General features: G+C 55.4%; 1 protein-coding gene across 1 annotated transcript in view; it reads right to left on the bottom strand.

The window, feature by feature from the left end:
• The window catches only part of CASKIN1 (CASK interacting protein 1), a 169,478-nt gene extending 159,146 nt beyond the window's left edge, over positions 1-10,332 (bottom strand). The window contains 1 exon segment of the mRNA XM_074965006.1: positions 10,181-10,332. Coding sequence (XP_074821107.1) covers positions 10,181-10,274 — 94 coding nt within the window. The 5' untranslated portion in view covers positions 10,275-10,332.
• Between the last annotated feature and the right edge of the window lie 3,427 nt (positions 10,333-13,759).

Raw genomic sequence — 13,759 nt, 5'->3', positions numbered from 1 at the left:
CGTACCTTTCAGACAACCTAATTCATTCTGGATGCCGGGGAATTACGCCCTGCGTTCGCCAGCCGTTCGCCATGCCCCAGACGCGTCGCTGAACTGAAGTATTTCACTCTGCACGCTAACCTGGGCCCCGGGTCGCCATGGCAACCTGTGTTCATTCATGAAGGGATTTTTTAAAAATCTGATTTATTAAACCCCTTACGAAGAGGACATTATCCAGATCCAAAGCTGAGTTCTCAAATCTTCCCTGTAAAAACAGAAGAGGGTCTCTCTGCAGATGGGAAATTAGCCCCAAAGATTGTGAAGGGTTGGGGCGGGCAGCGAGGGGAAGGGACGGGGCTGGTTTTCCTTCGGCTGGGACCCAGTGGAAAGAGAGCGAGGACGCATGTTCGCAGCGCAGGCAGCTCACGCTTGGCAGCCTCCTTTGGAATAACATTAGCTTGCACCTACTACACTATTTACGTTTCCTCCTGTGGCTCAACGCCTCCCCCGCCCTCTCTCGCTCGCTTAAGATCCGTGCGCGGCTCCAAGTGCCTGCGAGTCTCTGAGGATGCGGGACACGGAGCCGGCCCTGGACTGCTTTACGGAGAGAGGTCTCCCTGGCCGCCAGCTCCCATCACAGCTCTTCCAGGCCCGTCGGCAGAGGAGCAGCAGAGAGTAAAAGGGTCTTTCTCTGGCAATAGTAGGGAGCCGCCAGGCCAAGGCCCTGCCGAGCTGGAGCGGGGACCAGTCGAGAGGGGGCTATGGACTAGGGGATCACGTGCTAAAGTTGATCTCACGCACAGGCCCCCAGACTGCTTCCCCCATCACAGCTCCTGCCCTGCACCCCTCCCTTCCAGTTAGAGACCCTACCAGCGGGTTATTTACTGAGCAACCTCGGCAGGCATGTCACTGCCCAGAGGAGTGGTCACCTTAGGGCAGGGAGGGTGGGCACTAGGCAGAGACCCAGCAGATCTGGGTTCAATTCCTGGCTCAGGGGTATGCTCCCTCCCTCTGTGGGCCCCAGGCAAGTCACTTCCTCGGGCCTGTGCTTCAGGGACCCCTGGAGAGACAATGGTCCTGCCCTACCGCAGAGGCATTGGGTGGATAAACACACTAATGACAGCAAGGTGCTCGGGTAACAATCACATGTAGCAAGCCACCCGGCCCTCTCAGGTGATCTCGCCCCGTCTCCCAGGGACCAGTGCAGGACTGGTCCCTACAGCTGCGGTCTCCAGTGCTCTGGCCAGCTTGGCTTTGACTAACCCGAGCACTGCGGTTCTGGGTCAGTAGCACTGCGGTGGCTGCAGCACTGGGAGGAGTGCAGGCTTCACTGAAGCCAAACCCAGTCTCTGCTGGGGATTCCTGACTCTGGGGTGGCCATTGCTGGGCTAATGAGAAAGGAGTTCAGTAAGTGGGAGGAACGGAGCAAGCTCCGAGGGTGAGCCGGGGCTGAGGACTGCTCTAAGCCTGCAGTGCACTCTGACATAGCTGGGAAATGAAGAACAAACACCCACATGGTGACAAGGTAACAACCTGTTGCGCGTTTGTGACTAAGAGACCAACAGACAAGCCAGGCAGTGCGGCACGCCGGGGACACCCAGTGACAGGCTCCTTCCCACCACTCTTCTCCAGTCTCAATTCCCTGTGGCAGGGACTGTCTCTTGGTTCTGGGTTTGTACGGCCCCTAGCATCGGGGCTCTGGCCCGTGCCTGGGGCTCCTTGGTGCTATCCCCACACAAATAAGAAATGCACCTGTGCTCCAGGCTGCCCGAAGGGCTCTCAGTTCAACACTGAACGGAAAGTCAACCCGGGAGAGCGAATCCTCAGCAACCTGTTGACATGAGTCATCAGAAGACGAGCAAAGGCTGAACCCTGACTCTGGCCAGCAGAGGTGGGTGAGAGGCATCCCGCAGGGAGCTAGACAAGCCAAGATCCATTCACAAGCCTGGGTGGCAAGACCGCTGCTATCTCCTGACATTTGCACAAGAGAACTGGAAACCCCCATTCTTCCAGCAGAAAGATGCTACTGGTGTGGGCGGGTCTTACCACTGAGATCAACAGACTGAAGAGAAAGCATGTGTGTGTATCTCCAGTTATCTTGGGGCTGCAATACAAGGATTGCTCCATTGCAAAGACCCCTCGCTGAGCACACAAGTGGCTTATGGAAAACATGAACCGGCATATAATTTACCTCCAGCCTTCAGAACTCGTGAAGTCTGGTGGGAAGCCACATGTCTCGGGTTGGGTAAGTACCCGCTGCACATAGGATCAGCCATCCACTAATTGGCTGTTTGCAGAAGTGGCCTGCGGACCTGATTAAATGCGTAGTCAGGGGCGTGGATATCTACCAGGTGACCGGCCTGGTCTCTTCAAAAATACAGGACACTCCCTGACTGAGAAACTGGAGGGCTGAGTTTTTAGCAGAGGAGGATTTGGGCATATTTAAAAAAATACAGGAAGAGAAAGAATCAGTGAGGGGGCAGAGCCTCACTCCAACACACAGCTGGGCATTGCCATGGAAACGCCAGCTGTGCGTGCTTGCCCGCAGGAGGGGATTTGAAGAGATGAACGCTGGGGGTGGCCACCTGGCTGAGGGCTGCTAGGGTCCTTTAAGAGCACCTCATCGGCCGAACAGAGCACTGCTCTCTGATCAGCTCTCAGGACTGTCTCTGTGAGCACCAAGGGCATGTCTGCACCGCGCTGCGCGGGTGTGACTGCAACACGGGTACACACACCCAAGCTAGCTCTGATCTAGCCAGCTCACTAAAACTGGCAGGGAAGCCACAGCGGCATAGATGGTGGCTCAGGGCACCTGAATTCAAGCCCACCCAGGACCCTGGGTACGTGCTCGGGCCACTACCTGATGCGATCACCCATTCTGCCGCAGCTTCATTGCTCTAGGTACCTGAGCCAGCTTGAGCAAAGCTAGCGGCTCTGTCTACACGTGCTGCAATCCCCCCTCCTGTCTGCTGTCAGGCAGAGACTGGTACCCCACCTGCAATACAAGGGGTGGGCTGGGCTAGAGACCCCTGGATGACCTGGGTCCTGGCTAGCAGCACTCCCCCTCTCTCCCTGTGGTGCATCACAGCAGGCAAAATGCAGTCCATGGACCGAATCCTGAGCAAGCCAGGAACAGGGAGGTCACAGTGGAGGGACCCGGGTTCTGGAATCTGCCTCAGTTTGGAAGGGAGCTGCAGTGCAAGGCCTATCGCCGCTTCAGGACTGGCCTGGAGGTGCTGCTGCTAGGAGGTTTGAGGACATACGGGTGCCCCCAGCTAAGAGGAAGCGGCTTTTATGAACTGGCACAAGGATGGTCTTTCATGTCGGGGCTACCTGGTCAGGTACGTGCACTGAGCCCCTCTCACAGCGTGGGAACGTTCTGGAGCAAACTAGGGGCTCGTCCTCTGCAGAGTTTCACTTTAAACAGAAGGAGTGTCTCCATGCACAGACCAGGCAAAGCCCAGCTGGTACTGTGGCAGGCTCCCTTCCCCATACACTGCCCCCTGCCAGCAGAGAGACTCCCATTGACCTTGGATCGGGCCCAAGGCGGCTTTACTCTTCCCTGGAAGGACTCCGGTTAATGGTGTGAACTGCTTCTTGCTCCCCAGAATCCACCAATCATCAGTGCCAACTGCATGAGTGGTTCCTGTCAAGTGAACACCTGCCGCACCTGGACTGAGACCCAGTAACTCATTTCACATAGGGCCAAACAGCCATCAGAGTGGGAGTCACTTTCTGCCCCTCCCGCCTTGGTCCAGATCGGAGCCAGCGTCGCAGGAGGTGGAAAGCTACATATCCCCTGCCATTCCTAGTCCCGAGACCTGTCAAGACGCCCTGCCAGAAGAAACCCATTTCCAGCTGGAGGACTGCAAGGATAGGTCAGATTCCCAAGAGAGGGTCTCTCCTGCTGTCTCACGCATGGCCCAGCAGAAGCGTTTAGGTTCCAGAAGAGAAACCACTGTTGCAGCGGGAATGGTGCAGGTAAAAGAACCAAGCCACACAAAGCACACTAAAAAAAGCCCCCAGGCACAAGCAGCATTACTATATTGCTATTCCATTGCCTATTTCCCTCCCCTATCCACCCGCAGCTACCAGCTCCAAAAGGCAAATGCATGCGCTTTCCTCTCCCTGCAAGGGGAGCATCCCTCACGTCCCCTCCCGACTACGGGTTCTGCTGGGGAAATGCAGTCTTGCAGGATGTAAGTGCCATATTTATCAGCGATCTGGGTCCCACAGGGAAGGGGAGGGCTGGAGGTAAATTTGTATATTTATAAGCCTTCATGAATTATTCCGTTTGGTGGATGAAATGCCTTTAACCAGAGCAGTTAGGAAATACTGTCTCCATCTTACAAGATACAAACTCACCCGGCGAGCGCCCACGCAGACGGATAATTCTGCACTCTGCTTTCCGTGGCAAGCATGACTGCTCGCGGGCGGTGCCCTCCCTCCCCCAGGATGTAGTTTAAAGTCACATACAAGTCAGAGTGGCTATTGAACGGGCGACAACAAAGTTAGCAGCAGCAGCCAGGGGTGGCCAGAGCAAGAGGACACAGGCAGAGGAATTCTTTAGCACACAAGTGCGGCCTGCGGAGACTACATAACCCACAATGCACCGCTGCATCCTGATGCAGCAGCTACACCTTGCTCCACTCTATGAAAACTAGGCGCAACCAGCAACCCGCTCTCGGGAGAGGAGCGGGCAGGAAGAAAAGGGAGTTCCCACCTATTGGGATTTGTTTGTATGACAAATCTTGTTTGGCATGACCAGCAGCAAAGCTTTCTCCTGACTCCAGCGTGCCCATGCTGCGTGATGAATTCCCCCTCGGGACGTCCCATCAGCTCTTACCCCAACCAGCTCTCTGCCAGATGCCATCGCTTGCAGAAGCGTAAGGCCTTACTCGCCTGGTCGCTTGCCTATCAGCTCAGAGCTCTCCACGGGGCTGAGTGGGCGGACTGCCGAAATGCCAACATGGGGCCTACATTTGAAGCACCAACAATAATAATAATAATGCCCATCTCAGTTGCCCCGATACAGCCTGGACTGCTCCCGTTAGTGATATCACGCTTAAGCTGCTCGGGCAAGCTTTAAAGAGATTGCTAGCAGCTTTAAGACAATTAAAGGGGCAGAGTCAGCCAGCATGGTCTGACAGTAAGAATATTACACAGAGGGGGCTCTGCTCCCAGGCACTGACTGTAAGGGCTGGGAGTTAAACAGATTTCTTACAAAACCCACAGGGCTTTACACAAGCAGAAAACGCAAAGGTTCTTTTGGTGTCACAGCCAGGGTATGTTTAGTTTGAAAAGAGGAGATTAAGGGGGGATAGGATAGCGGTCTTCAGATACTTGAAAGGCTGCCATAAAAAGGATGGAGAAAAGTTGTTCTCTCTTGCCACGGCGGGCAGGACAAGAGCCAAAGGGTTCAAACTACAGCACAGCCGAGTTAGGGAGTTTTTCCTGAGATTTAATCTAACTGTAAGAACAGTCGGCCAATAGAACAGACACCTCGGGAGGTCGTGGAAGCTCCTTCACTGGAGGTTTTCCAAAGGAGGCTGGACAGCATCTGTCCTGGATGGTTTAGACACAACAAATCCTGCATCTTGGCAGGGGGTTAGACTACATAACCCTGGTGGTCCCTTCTAGCCCTATGATTCTATGATAGCACAGTGATAGGCGCAATAGAAGAACCTGAGTACAACGGGGAGAGACTGTCTTTGTTGTTCTGTGTTTGTACAGCACCTAGCACAATGGGGCTGTGGTCTGTGTACCTTAGTGCTACCACAATAGCACCTTGTAACCTAGCATGAGGCTCCTGGCTTAGCTGCTCTCTGCACTCATTCTCCCTTGTGTTTAACAGAAGGCCAGGGCTTCCTGATGCCTCAAGGAGGAGCAATGCTTCATTACCCTGGTATCTTCCACCTGCGTGGGCAGGGGCTGCCCCAGACCTGAGGCAGGAGTTAGCTCCCTGTTGCCAGGTGCATGGCAGAGCCAACTCCCCCGTCTCAATACTGCGAACGAGATATGAAACAGGAACAATCATACATGTCCCAGCACTGGCTCATTCCTCACACCCGGCTTTCACGAGGAAAGCCCCGAAAGCCTCTGACCATTATCAGGGGCTTTAGGATCTGTCCCTCTATGCCTGTTGCTTGTGCAAAGCACACAAAATCTCAGCATCTGAAATGGGAATCAATTTCCTGCACTCCGGCTCTGGTGAATTCTAGCTGCATGTTAGTGGCTTACAGTAAATCTGCAATCTGCATATGTGTTCCCCTGAAAAGCGTCTCGAGCCTCGATTTCCAGCGTGGCTTGCTCTGCCGAGCCAGCCTGCTCCACAAGCAATCTGCAGTGCTAGAAATCAGGAGATCCCATAATGGGAAAGCTATTCCTGCTCCAGCACATCTGCGGGTGGCCGCTCGCCACAATCAACTACACGGGCAGCAGCACAGAGAGAAGGGCAAAGACTTTAGGAGATAACAACATATGCCGGGGGCTCTATGCAGTCTACACAATCTGCCTCCCCGTGCACTGAAACAGAGTTTGTGCAGGTTGAAGAGTGAACCAAATTAAACACTCCCATAGGAACAGATCCATCTTGCTTGACCCCTAGAGTGGTGGGAGCTGTAGAGTATTTGACATGAGACAATGCTGTAACATCTCACATTTGTTACAGTCTCCCTCTATTGAGACCCCCCCATTCCCCATCAAACAGTGCTGTGAAGCCAAACCTTCCCCCCCAGCGCAGGAGGGTACCATCTGCAACCAAACAAGAACAAACATCCGTCTCTGGCTCTGGCTCGATCAAAACTATTTCGCTCTTACCATTACGCCACAAATCAGAGCATCCCTTCAGGCTGAGATTTTGGCAGAGCAATTTCAAGATCCTGTGAGTTTATACAGTATAGTAAACAAACACAGGCACATGTCTTGGCAGCTCTTACTTCAAGAGACCCTTTCAGGCGAGAAACCATATTGAAAAACACATGACTGCCTCTTCCACCTCCCTCGCCACCTCTCAGATGATCACAAAAAAACTGTTTTAAAAAAATCAAATGTACTTTTCATTCTGTCTCATTTATTTACTTTCTGCAGTTCTCCCAGGCGGGGCAACGAAACCAGGCTGGTTAGTTTCACTCTTGTTTCCAATCAATTCCGCAATGTCTGGATTGCACACACTACATCAGCAGGGTCGATTCATGAACAACATGCTATCTATTGGAATTTCAAACAATCCCAAAACATTCCTGCTGGCCTTGGATTTTGTAACAACCCTTCTAAATTTCGCAAAAAGAAAAGGAGTACTTGTGGCACCTTAGAGAATAAATTGGTTAGTCTCTAAGCTGCCACAAGTCCTCCTTTTCTTTTTGCGAATACAGACTAACACAGCTGCTACTCTGAAACCTGTCAATAAGTTTTGAGTACTTCATAACTACACCTATATGGAGAGTCACGGTAGCTAGTTTAGTTCAAGGGAAGAAATAGCTACACTGTACATGGTGGTGAATACAGTAGACAGTGCTGAGACAGAATGAGCTGCAGAGGTTCATAGCGCTCAACATCTGGCCCCTATGTAACATGCACCAGGACCAAATTCTCCTCGACACTCCAGGCTCCATAAAGTCATTTATTTCATCACCGAATCTAATCAAAAGCCGTTGGACCTGTGGGCTGACACCTCAGCGCTAGTTCAGAGCGTGTCAAGTGTTCATCAAACTTACGACCATGTGAGGTTCAATGGCTTAGTCTGCCCAGCCAAGCAAATCGTGCATCCCCTGGCCAGCCCGGCAGAACCGCACCCTGCCACGTGACTCCACCTCCAACACTGATAGGCACCAGGACATGTCCCACTCAGTGGAAACTGGGGACAAGACCCTGTTTAGAGAGTCCTGGATTCCAAGGCCAAATGGGAACACTGTGATCCTCCAATCTGACCCCCCTGTATAGCATAGGCCAGAGAATGTCCCCACAATAATTCCTAGGGCAGATCTTTTAGAAAATCATCCACTCTTGACTTAAAAATTGTCAGGGATGGAGAATCCACAAAATTTACGCGTTATTTCCGATCTGAATCTGTCTCGCTTCGACTTCCAGCCATTGGACTGTGTTATACTTTCCTCTGCTAGACTGAAGAGCCTAGTATTAAATATTTGTTCCCAATGTAGGTACTTACAGACTGTGATCAAGTCACCCCTTGACCTTCTCTTTTTTTAAATTAAATGCATTGAGCTCTTTGGGGGGGGGGGGCGGGTATCATTTCAGGCTTCTGAAAGACCCATACATAGTTAGCTGCTGAGAGTGAAGTTCCAAGCTGAACCTGCCGGGATTTGAACCTCCCAGTTCAGGGAGTTAAAGCCGAATGCAAACCTGATGCTCGCCCCATTCCACTAGAGAGGCCTCATTCCTCATAAAATAAGGACATACTCATTCAGCGTGCACCATGGGCCTGGTTTTCACCTGCACGGAGCTCGCACTGAAAACCATGGGAGCGACAGAGAATCTGCACCTCTGAAAACCTGGCCCCAGGTGTCCAACTCGGAAAGGCACCCAACATTCCTGCCCCTCCACCCACCTGTAGCTCCATCTTGGGAAACAATCAAAAGAGCGTTTTCTTTGGTCACCAGTCAAATGGGGGGGTGGGGGGGCTCAGCTTAACTCCCTGGGGGTGTTTGTTGGCACCACAGAGCTATGGCACAAATAACTGCTGCTCGCGAGGGGCCGGATTGGATTAGACAGGGCAAACCGCAGGTCAGGACTGAGGTGCGTTGGCAGAGCTGCAGGGGGCAGGGCTGGAGCAGCAAGGCAGGGCTGGCAAAGCTATAGCTAGGGATGGGGATGGGGATGTCAGGATTAAGAAGACATCAGTGGGGTTGCAGCTCAGGACTGAGGGGCATTGCCGGAGCTCTGCGCCACAGACTAGAGCAGGTTGTTGTGGTCAGGACTGGTGCAGGGCGACGGCCACACAGCACCCGCCTGGTTCCAGCCAGGGCTGCATCCCTCACTTTCATGAACACTAATCCAAATTCAGAGATTCCCCAAACACTGGGCCCTGCTCGGCCTGGAGCCTATTGCAATCAGCCCCCTCCCAAAGAGCTGTTCCTTTGCCGAAAGGCTCAAGGTTCATTTTTTCCCCTTTTCACTTCAAACTCTCCCCGCCCTCAATTAATTCCACTCCAACACTAAACCACTGCTGTTACATTATTGATACCATCGCAGCCTGAAATGTTAGAGCCACCCCATTGCTCTGCTGGACTGGGCTGGGCTACGGCTTGAACCAGGGGGCCCGAGGGGCTGCTTGCTTGGGGGGTTAAAGCGTGGAAGAAACACCCTCGCCTCCTGCTGCATCTCGCTCCCACCCGCTGGATGCGAGCCTGGCGTGCCGAAGGGTGTGTGTACACGAGGCAGAGGATAGATGGGGAGGGGGGTGACTGGGCGAGTAGCACTGAATTATTTTCCACGGTGCGTATCCTGTGCACTTGGCTACAGTTCTAAGCACTGCTCCCAGGCACTTAGGAATGCCCGAGTCCATGTTTGGGCAAAACCCAGCTGCAGTGCCACTCGGGGCTGGGTTTCTCAGATGAGAGGGCCGTGCAGGGCAGTAGTCCCCAAGCCCAGCTGCCCCAGAAGCCAATTGCAATCAAATAAAGGATCCTATCATCCTGGATGTGCAAGGCAGGCGAGTGGCTCGGGAAAAGGCCGGGGGGAATGCAACCCCACAGCCACGGTACTGCACTGGCAACAGAGTGACCCCAGGGAACATGCAGCAGCCGAGTGAGAGGGCGGCTCTGGGATTTAGTCACTGTTGCAAGGAGCACCATCACCATCACCCCCATCCCAGCCAGAGGGAGAGCGGAGCGCCTGCTTTCCCCTCCCTGCACCCCGCTCCAGCCTGACAGCTCCGGCTTGCAAGCTCAGCTGGGCACCCAGGCAGGAAGGAGCAGGGCACAGATACCCGCCGGCTCCCCCTCCCCCTGCACATCGGTTCATTGAGGAGAAAATCCCAACGAGCCTCTGTAGACCCCAGGGGCCACCCGAGCCCGGGGGGCTGCTCCCCAGACCAGGCAGATCGGGGAGGGGGGTTCTCCCCGCCCCGCCCCCTGAGTTCCCCTGGGGGGTGCACAGCCCCCCCCATCCGGCCCAGCCTGCCCCGCAATCCTCCTCCCTCCCGTCCCACCCCGCCCCGGGGGTGCCCCGCGGGGCCACTCACTGGCTTTGCCGGGCTTGGGCCGCTGCAGCAGCTTCTGCACCGTGCCCACGTCCTCCGCCTTCACCGCCTGCATCAGCTCCTGGTCCTTGCCCATGGCGAGCGGCCGGGCGCGGCGGGCAGCGGGCCGCCCTCAGAGGCCGAGCATCCTCCGGCCGGGGCGCGGGGCCCCGAGCCTGCTCCGGGAGCGGCGGCGGCGGCGGCTCACACGCCCTGGAGCCGCAGAGCCCGGGCGCGGCGAGGGGGGAGCCGGGGGGCGCGCGGCGGGGGCCGGCGCCCGCGATGCATCCGCTGCAGGAGCCCCCGGGGCCGCAGCCCGGGCAGGAGGGGCGGGGGGGGCGCGGCTGCTCCCCGCTAGCGGCGCCGCCGCCTTTGCAGGGCTGCTGCCCCCCTGCGCCGCGCCGGCTCCTCCATGGCTGGGGCTCGCCGCCGCAAGCGCGCCGCTCACTGGCTCTCCGGTGCCTCCGGAAGGCGGCTCCTCCCTGCCAAGCCGGGCAGCCGCGGCGGCCGCCTGGGAAGCCCCGGTGCAGGGGCCGCTCGGCTCCCCCCTCCCCGGCGCGCCGGGCAGGGGGCGGGGAGGCCGGGGCCAGACCCCCGGGCAGGGCAGAGCTCTCCCGGCCCAGAGCCGGGGCGCGCTCCGCCGGCGAGTCCCCGGGCAGCCCCTGGGGCGCACGGACCGATCCCTGGCAGGGCACCTGAATCCCCGCGGCTGGCTAAGGGCTGGTGACAGGGGCGGGTCTGTCGGTAGCTGAGTGGGGCGGGGGGGGAGGGGTTATTGAATGGGGCGCCTGGGAGTGGGGTGAGCCTAGGAAACGGGACGTGGATACATGGGTGGGGGGCAGGGACTGGCTGTTCCTTACAGGTTCCTGCAGCCCCGCTCCTTGGCTGGGCCCCCGGAGTGTGCCCCAGCACGGCTGCTACAGCTCTGCAAGGAGCCGGGCCTGGCTGCCGGCCGGGGGGTGCCCTCTGGCTGCCGGGCAGGGTCCCCAGGGTAGGGGCGGAGCCTCCTCACCTAGGGTGTTTCAAGCTGAGCCTGGGGAAGACCCCACAGAACAATCTCGGCTCCTCCTGGCTCTGCGGGCCATGGAAGCACAGGTGCAGGGGGCCTCCCCCAGGGCTAGACTCAGAGACTTTAAGGCCAGAAGGGACCATCGTGATCATCTAGTCTGACCTCCTGCACATCGCAGGGCACAGAACCTCACCCACTCCTGTAAGAGACCCCGACCTCTGGCTGAGTTACTGAAGTCCTCAAATCTTCATTTAAAGACTTTGCTACAGAGAATCCACCGTTTACTCTAGTTCAAACCAGCAAGTGACCCATGCCCCACGCTGCAGAGGAAAGTGAAAAACCCCCAGGGTCTCTGCCAATCTCACCTGGGGGAAATTCCTTCTCCATCCCAAATGGGGCAATCCTGAGCATGTGGGTGAGACCCACCAGTCAGACACCTGGGAAAGAATTCTCTGGCGTAACTCAAAGCCCTCCCCATCTAGTGTCCTGTCTCCGGCCCTTGGAGATATTTGCTAATAGCAGTCGCAGATGGGCCACATGCCATTGTAGGCAGTCCTATCACACCATCCGCTCCATAAATTTATCAAGCTTAGTCTTGAAGCCAGTTAGGATTTTGCCCCCACTGCTCCCCTTGGAAAGCTGTTCCAGAACTTCACTCCTCTGATGGTCAGAAACCTTCACCTAATTTCAAGCCTAAACTTGTTGATGGCCAATTTATAGCAATTTGTGCTTGTGCCAACACTGGCCTATGACTTAAACAACTCTTCTTTTTCTCTGATGTTTATTGGGGGCTTCATTTGTCCACATGACCAAATCAGCACGGGATCCGATGCAATTGGGTCTGAATTAGCAGCAAAGATGGGGGTGGCGTGGGGGTGAGGGCACTACAGGTACTGGAAAGGCTCTGCTCCCCATTAACAAGGTACTTCTCTGGTAGCCCTTCCTCCTCATGATCTGTACTGGGTGTTGTGTTTTTATTGAGGATTGAGGGGCATGAACAGATCTCTGTGTGTGGGGAGCACAGGGATGGAATGCAATAGGCAGGCCAGGGGGTTGCAGGTCAGGATGGAGGGGCATGGGCCGAGCTGGGGGGCACAGGCGCGGAATGTGACAGGCAGGCAAGGGGCTGCAGGTCAGGATGGAGGGGGGTCAGCAGAGCACTGTGCTGGGGGGGGGGGAGGGGGCAGGGCTATGGACCAGGCCTGAGGAGCACTAGCAGAGTGGTGTGTGGAGAGCCCACTACTGGCCTAGTGGGGCTACTGTGGGCCACCACTGATGTGTACGGGCAGAGCTGCAGGAGGCATTTGCACTGGGGGGTTAGCTCCTGGCTCCCTTTCCCTAGCCTCACACTTGCTCAGACATTTCCCTTTCAAAGCCAAGGCTCTGAAGTGCCCTGTGCGATCTCCTCTTCCCCTTTCCTTCCTTTGGCCTTGGCAGGCACAACACATCAGGGTTTGGCCAGTAATAATGTGGAAGAAGGGAGCAGGTTTCAGTTTCTTTAAATAAAGTCCTGATTACTTTCTAACTTTCCACTTTCGGAGCCAGATGGCCAGGGACATTAGTCCATCTGCCTTTATTTTATTTTTTTTAAATGGGTGAGACATTAAAAGTGTGGAGATGAGAAAACGCTGCCAGGAATGTCTTAGTCTATAATGGGCTAACAAGATGCTGAGAAACCTATTGTTCAACATGATTGACTAACGTACCCGGCCTTAATGCTCCAGTGAAGCCGAGTAAACATGGTGGTGACGTAAACGCCCCACGTGCATAAAACGGGGTGGAAACAAAAAGAAGTTCAACCAGACTTCTTTTCCGGGCCACCTGCCTTGCAGGAGCCTTGGTTGGTGGGGACCCTTTTGGAGTGTTTGCCCCTGGGGCTGGTGAGCTCAGGGGCTAATTGCCAGAGAATGTCTCCACCAATCAAGGCTCCTGAAAGGCTGATGGCCCAGAAAAAAAGTTTGGTTGAACGTTGTTTGTCACAGATTCTGTGTTTAATGCAGGAGGTTAATGGCTGCAGTGCAGTGGACTCGGGCTACAGCAGGTATTTGGCTGAGTTCAGACCCAGTGCCTATAACCTCAGCTAGAGCACACAGAGGGGGCAGTGAAGGTGTGAGTCTCAGTTTAAAACAATGACAACCTCTGTAAACGGGTCAAGGAAGCTTGACGCTACCCGGGCGTGCTGCAGCCTCCTTCCCTGGCCACTGCCCCTCTCCACACCAGCCCCCTACCCAGGCTGTGTGCCTTTGGGCAGTACCCCAAGTACTCTCTCCACAGCACAGTCTTCCAGGAAAGCTTCCCCCGTTCTCTGCTGACCCTTCTACCCTCAGTGCACCGTGTCTCTCGCCAGGATCTGAGCATGTCTTTCTAGGCCTCCTCCCCGCCCCCACCCCCACTCCCACTTGGCAATCCATGGATTCCAGGATGAAAACAATTTCTAATCTGCCCTTTAATCCAGCAGCGTATCGTTATGCCATTGGCTGTGGGATCTCTGGTTGCTGAGGATCTCCTTCATCTAGCTCTGCAGAGCCAGGAGCTGCCTTCCTGTTCCAAGACAGCGTGTGCACAGTGAGGTC

The sequence above is a fragment of the Natator depressus genome, chromosome 10 (assembly GCF_965152275.1).
Source record: "Natator depressus isolate rNatDep1 chromosome 10, rNatDep2.hap1, whole genome shotgun sequence".
Classification (NCBI taxonomy): domain Eukaryota; kingdom Metazoa; phylum Chordata; order Testudines; family Cheloniidae; genus Natator; species Natator depressus.
Note: the sequence above shows the minus strand (reverse complement) of the source record. Positions and strands in the feature narration are given on the sequence as shown.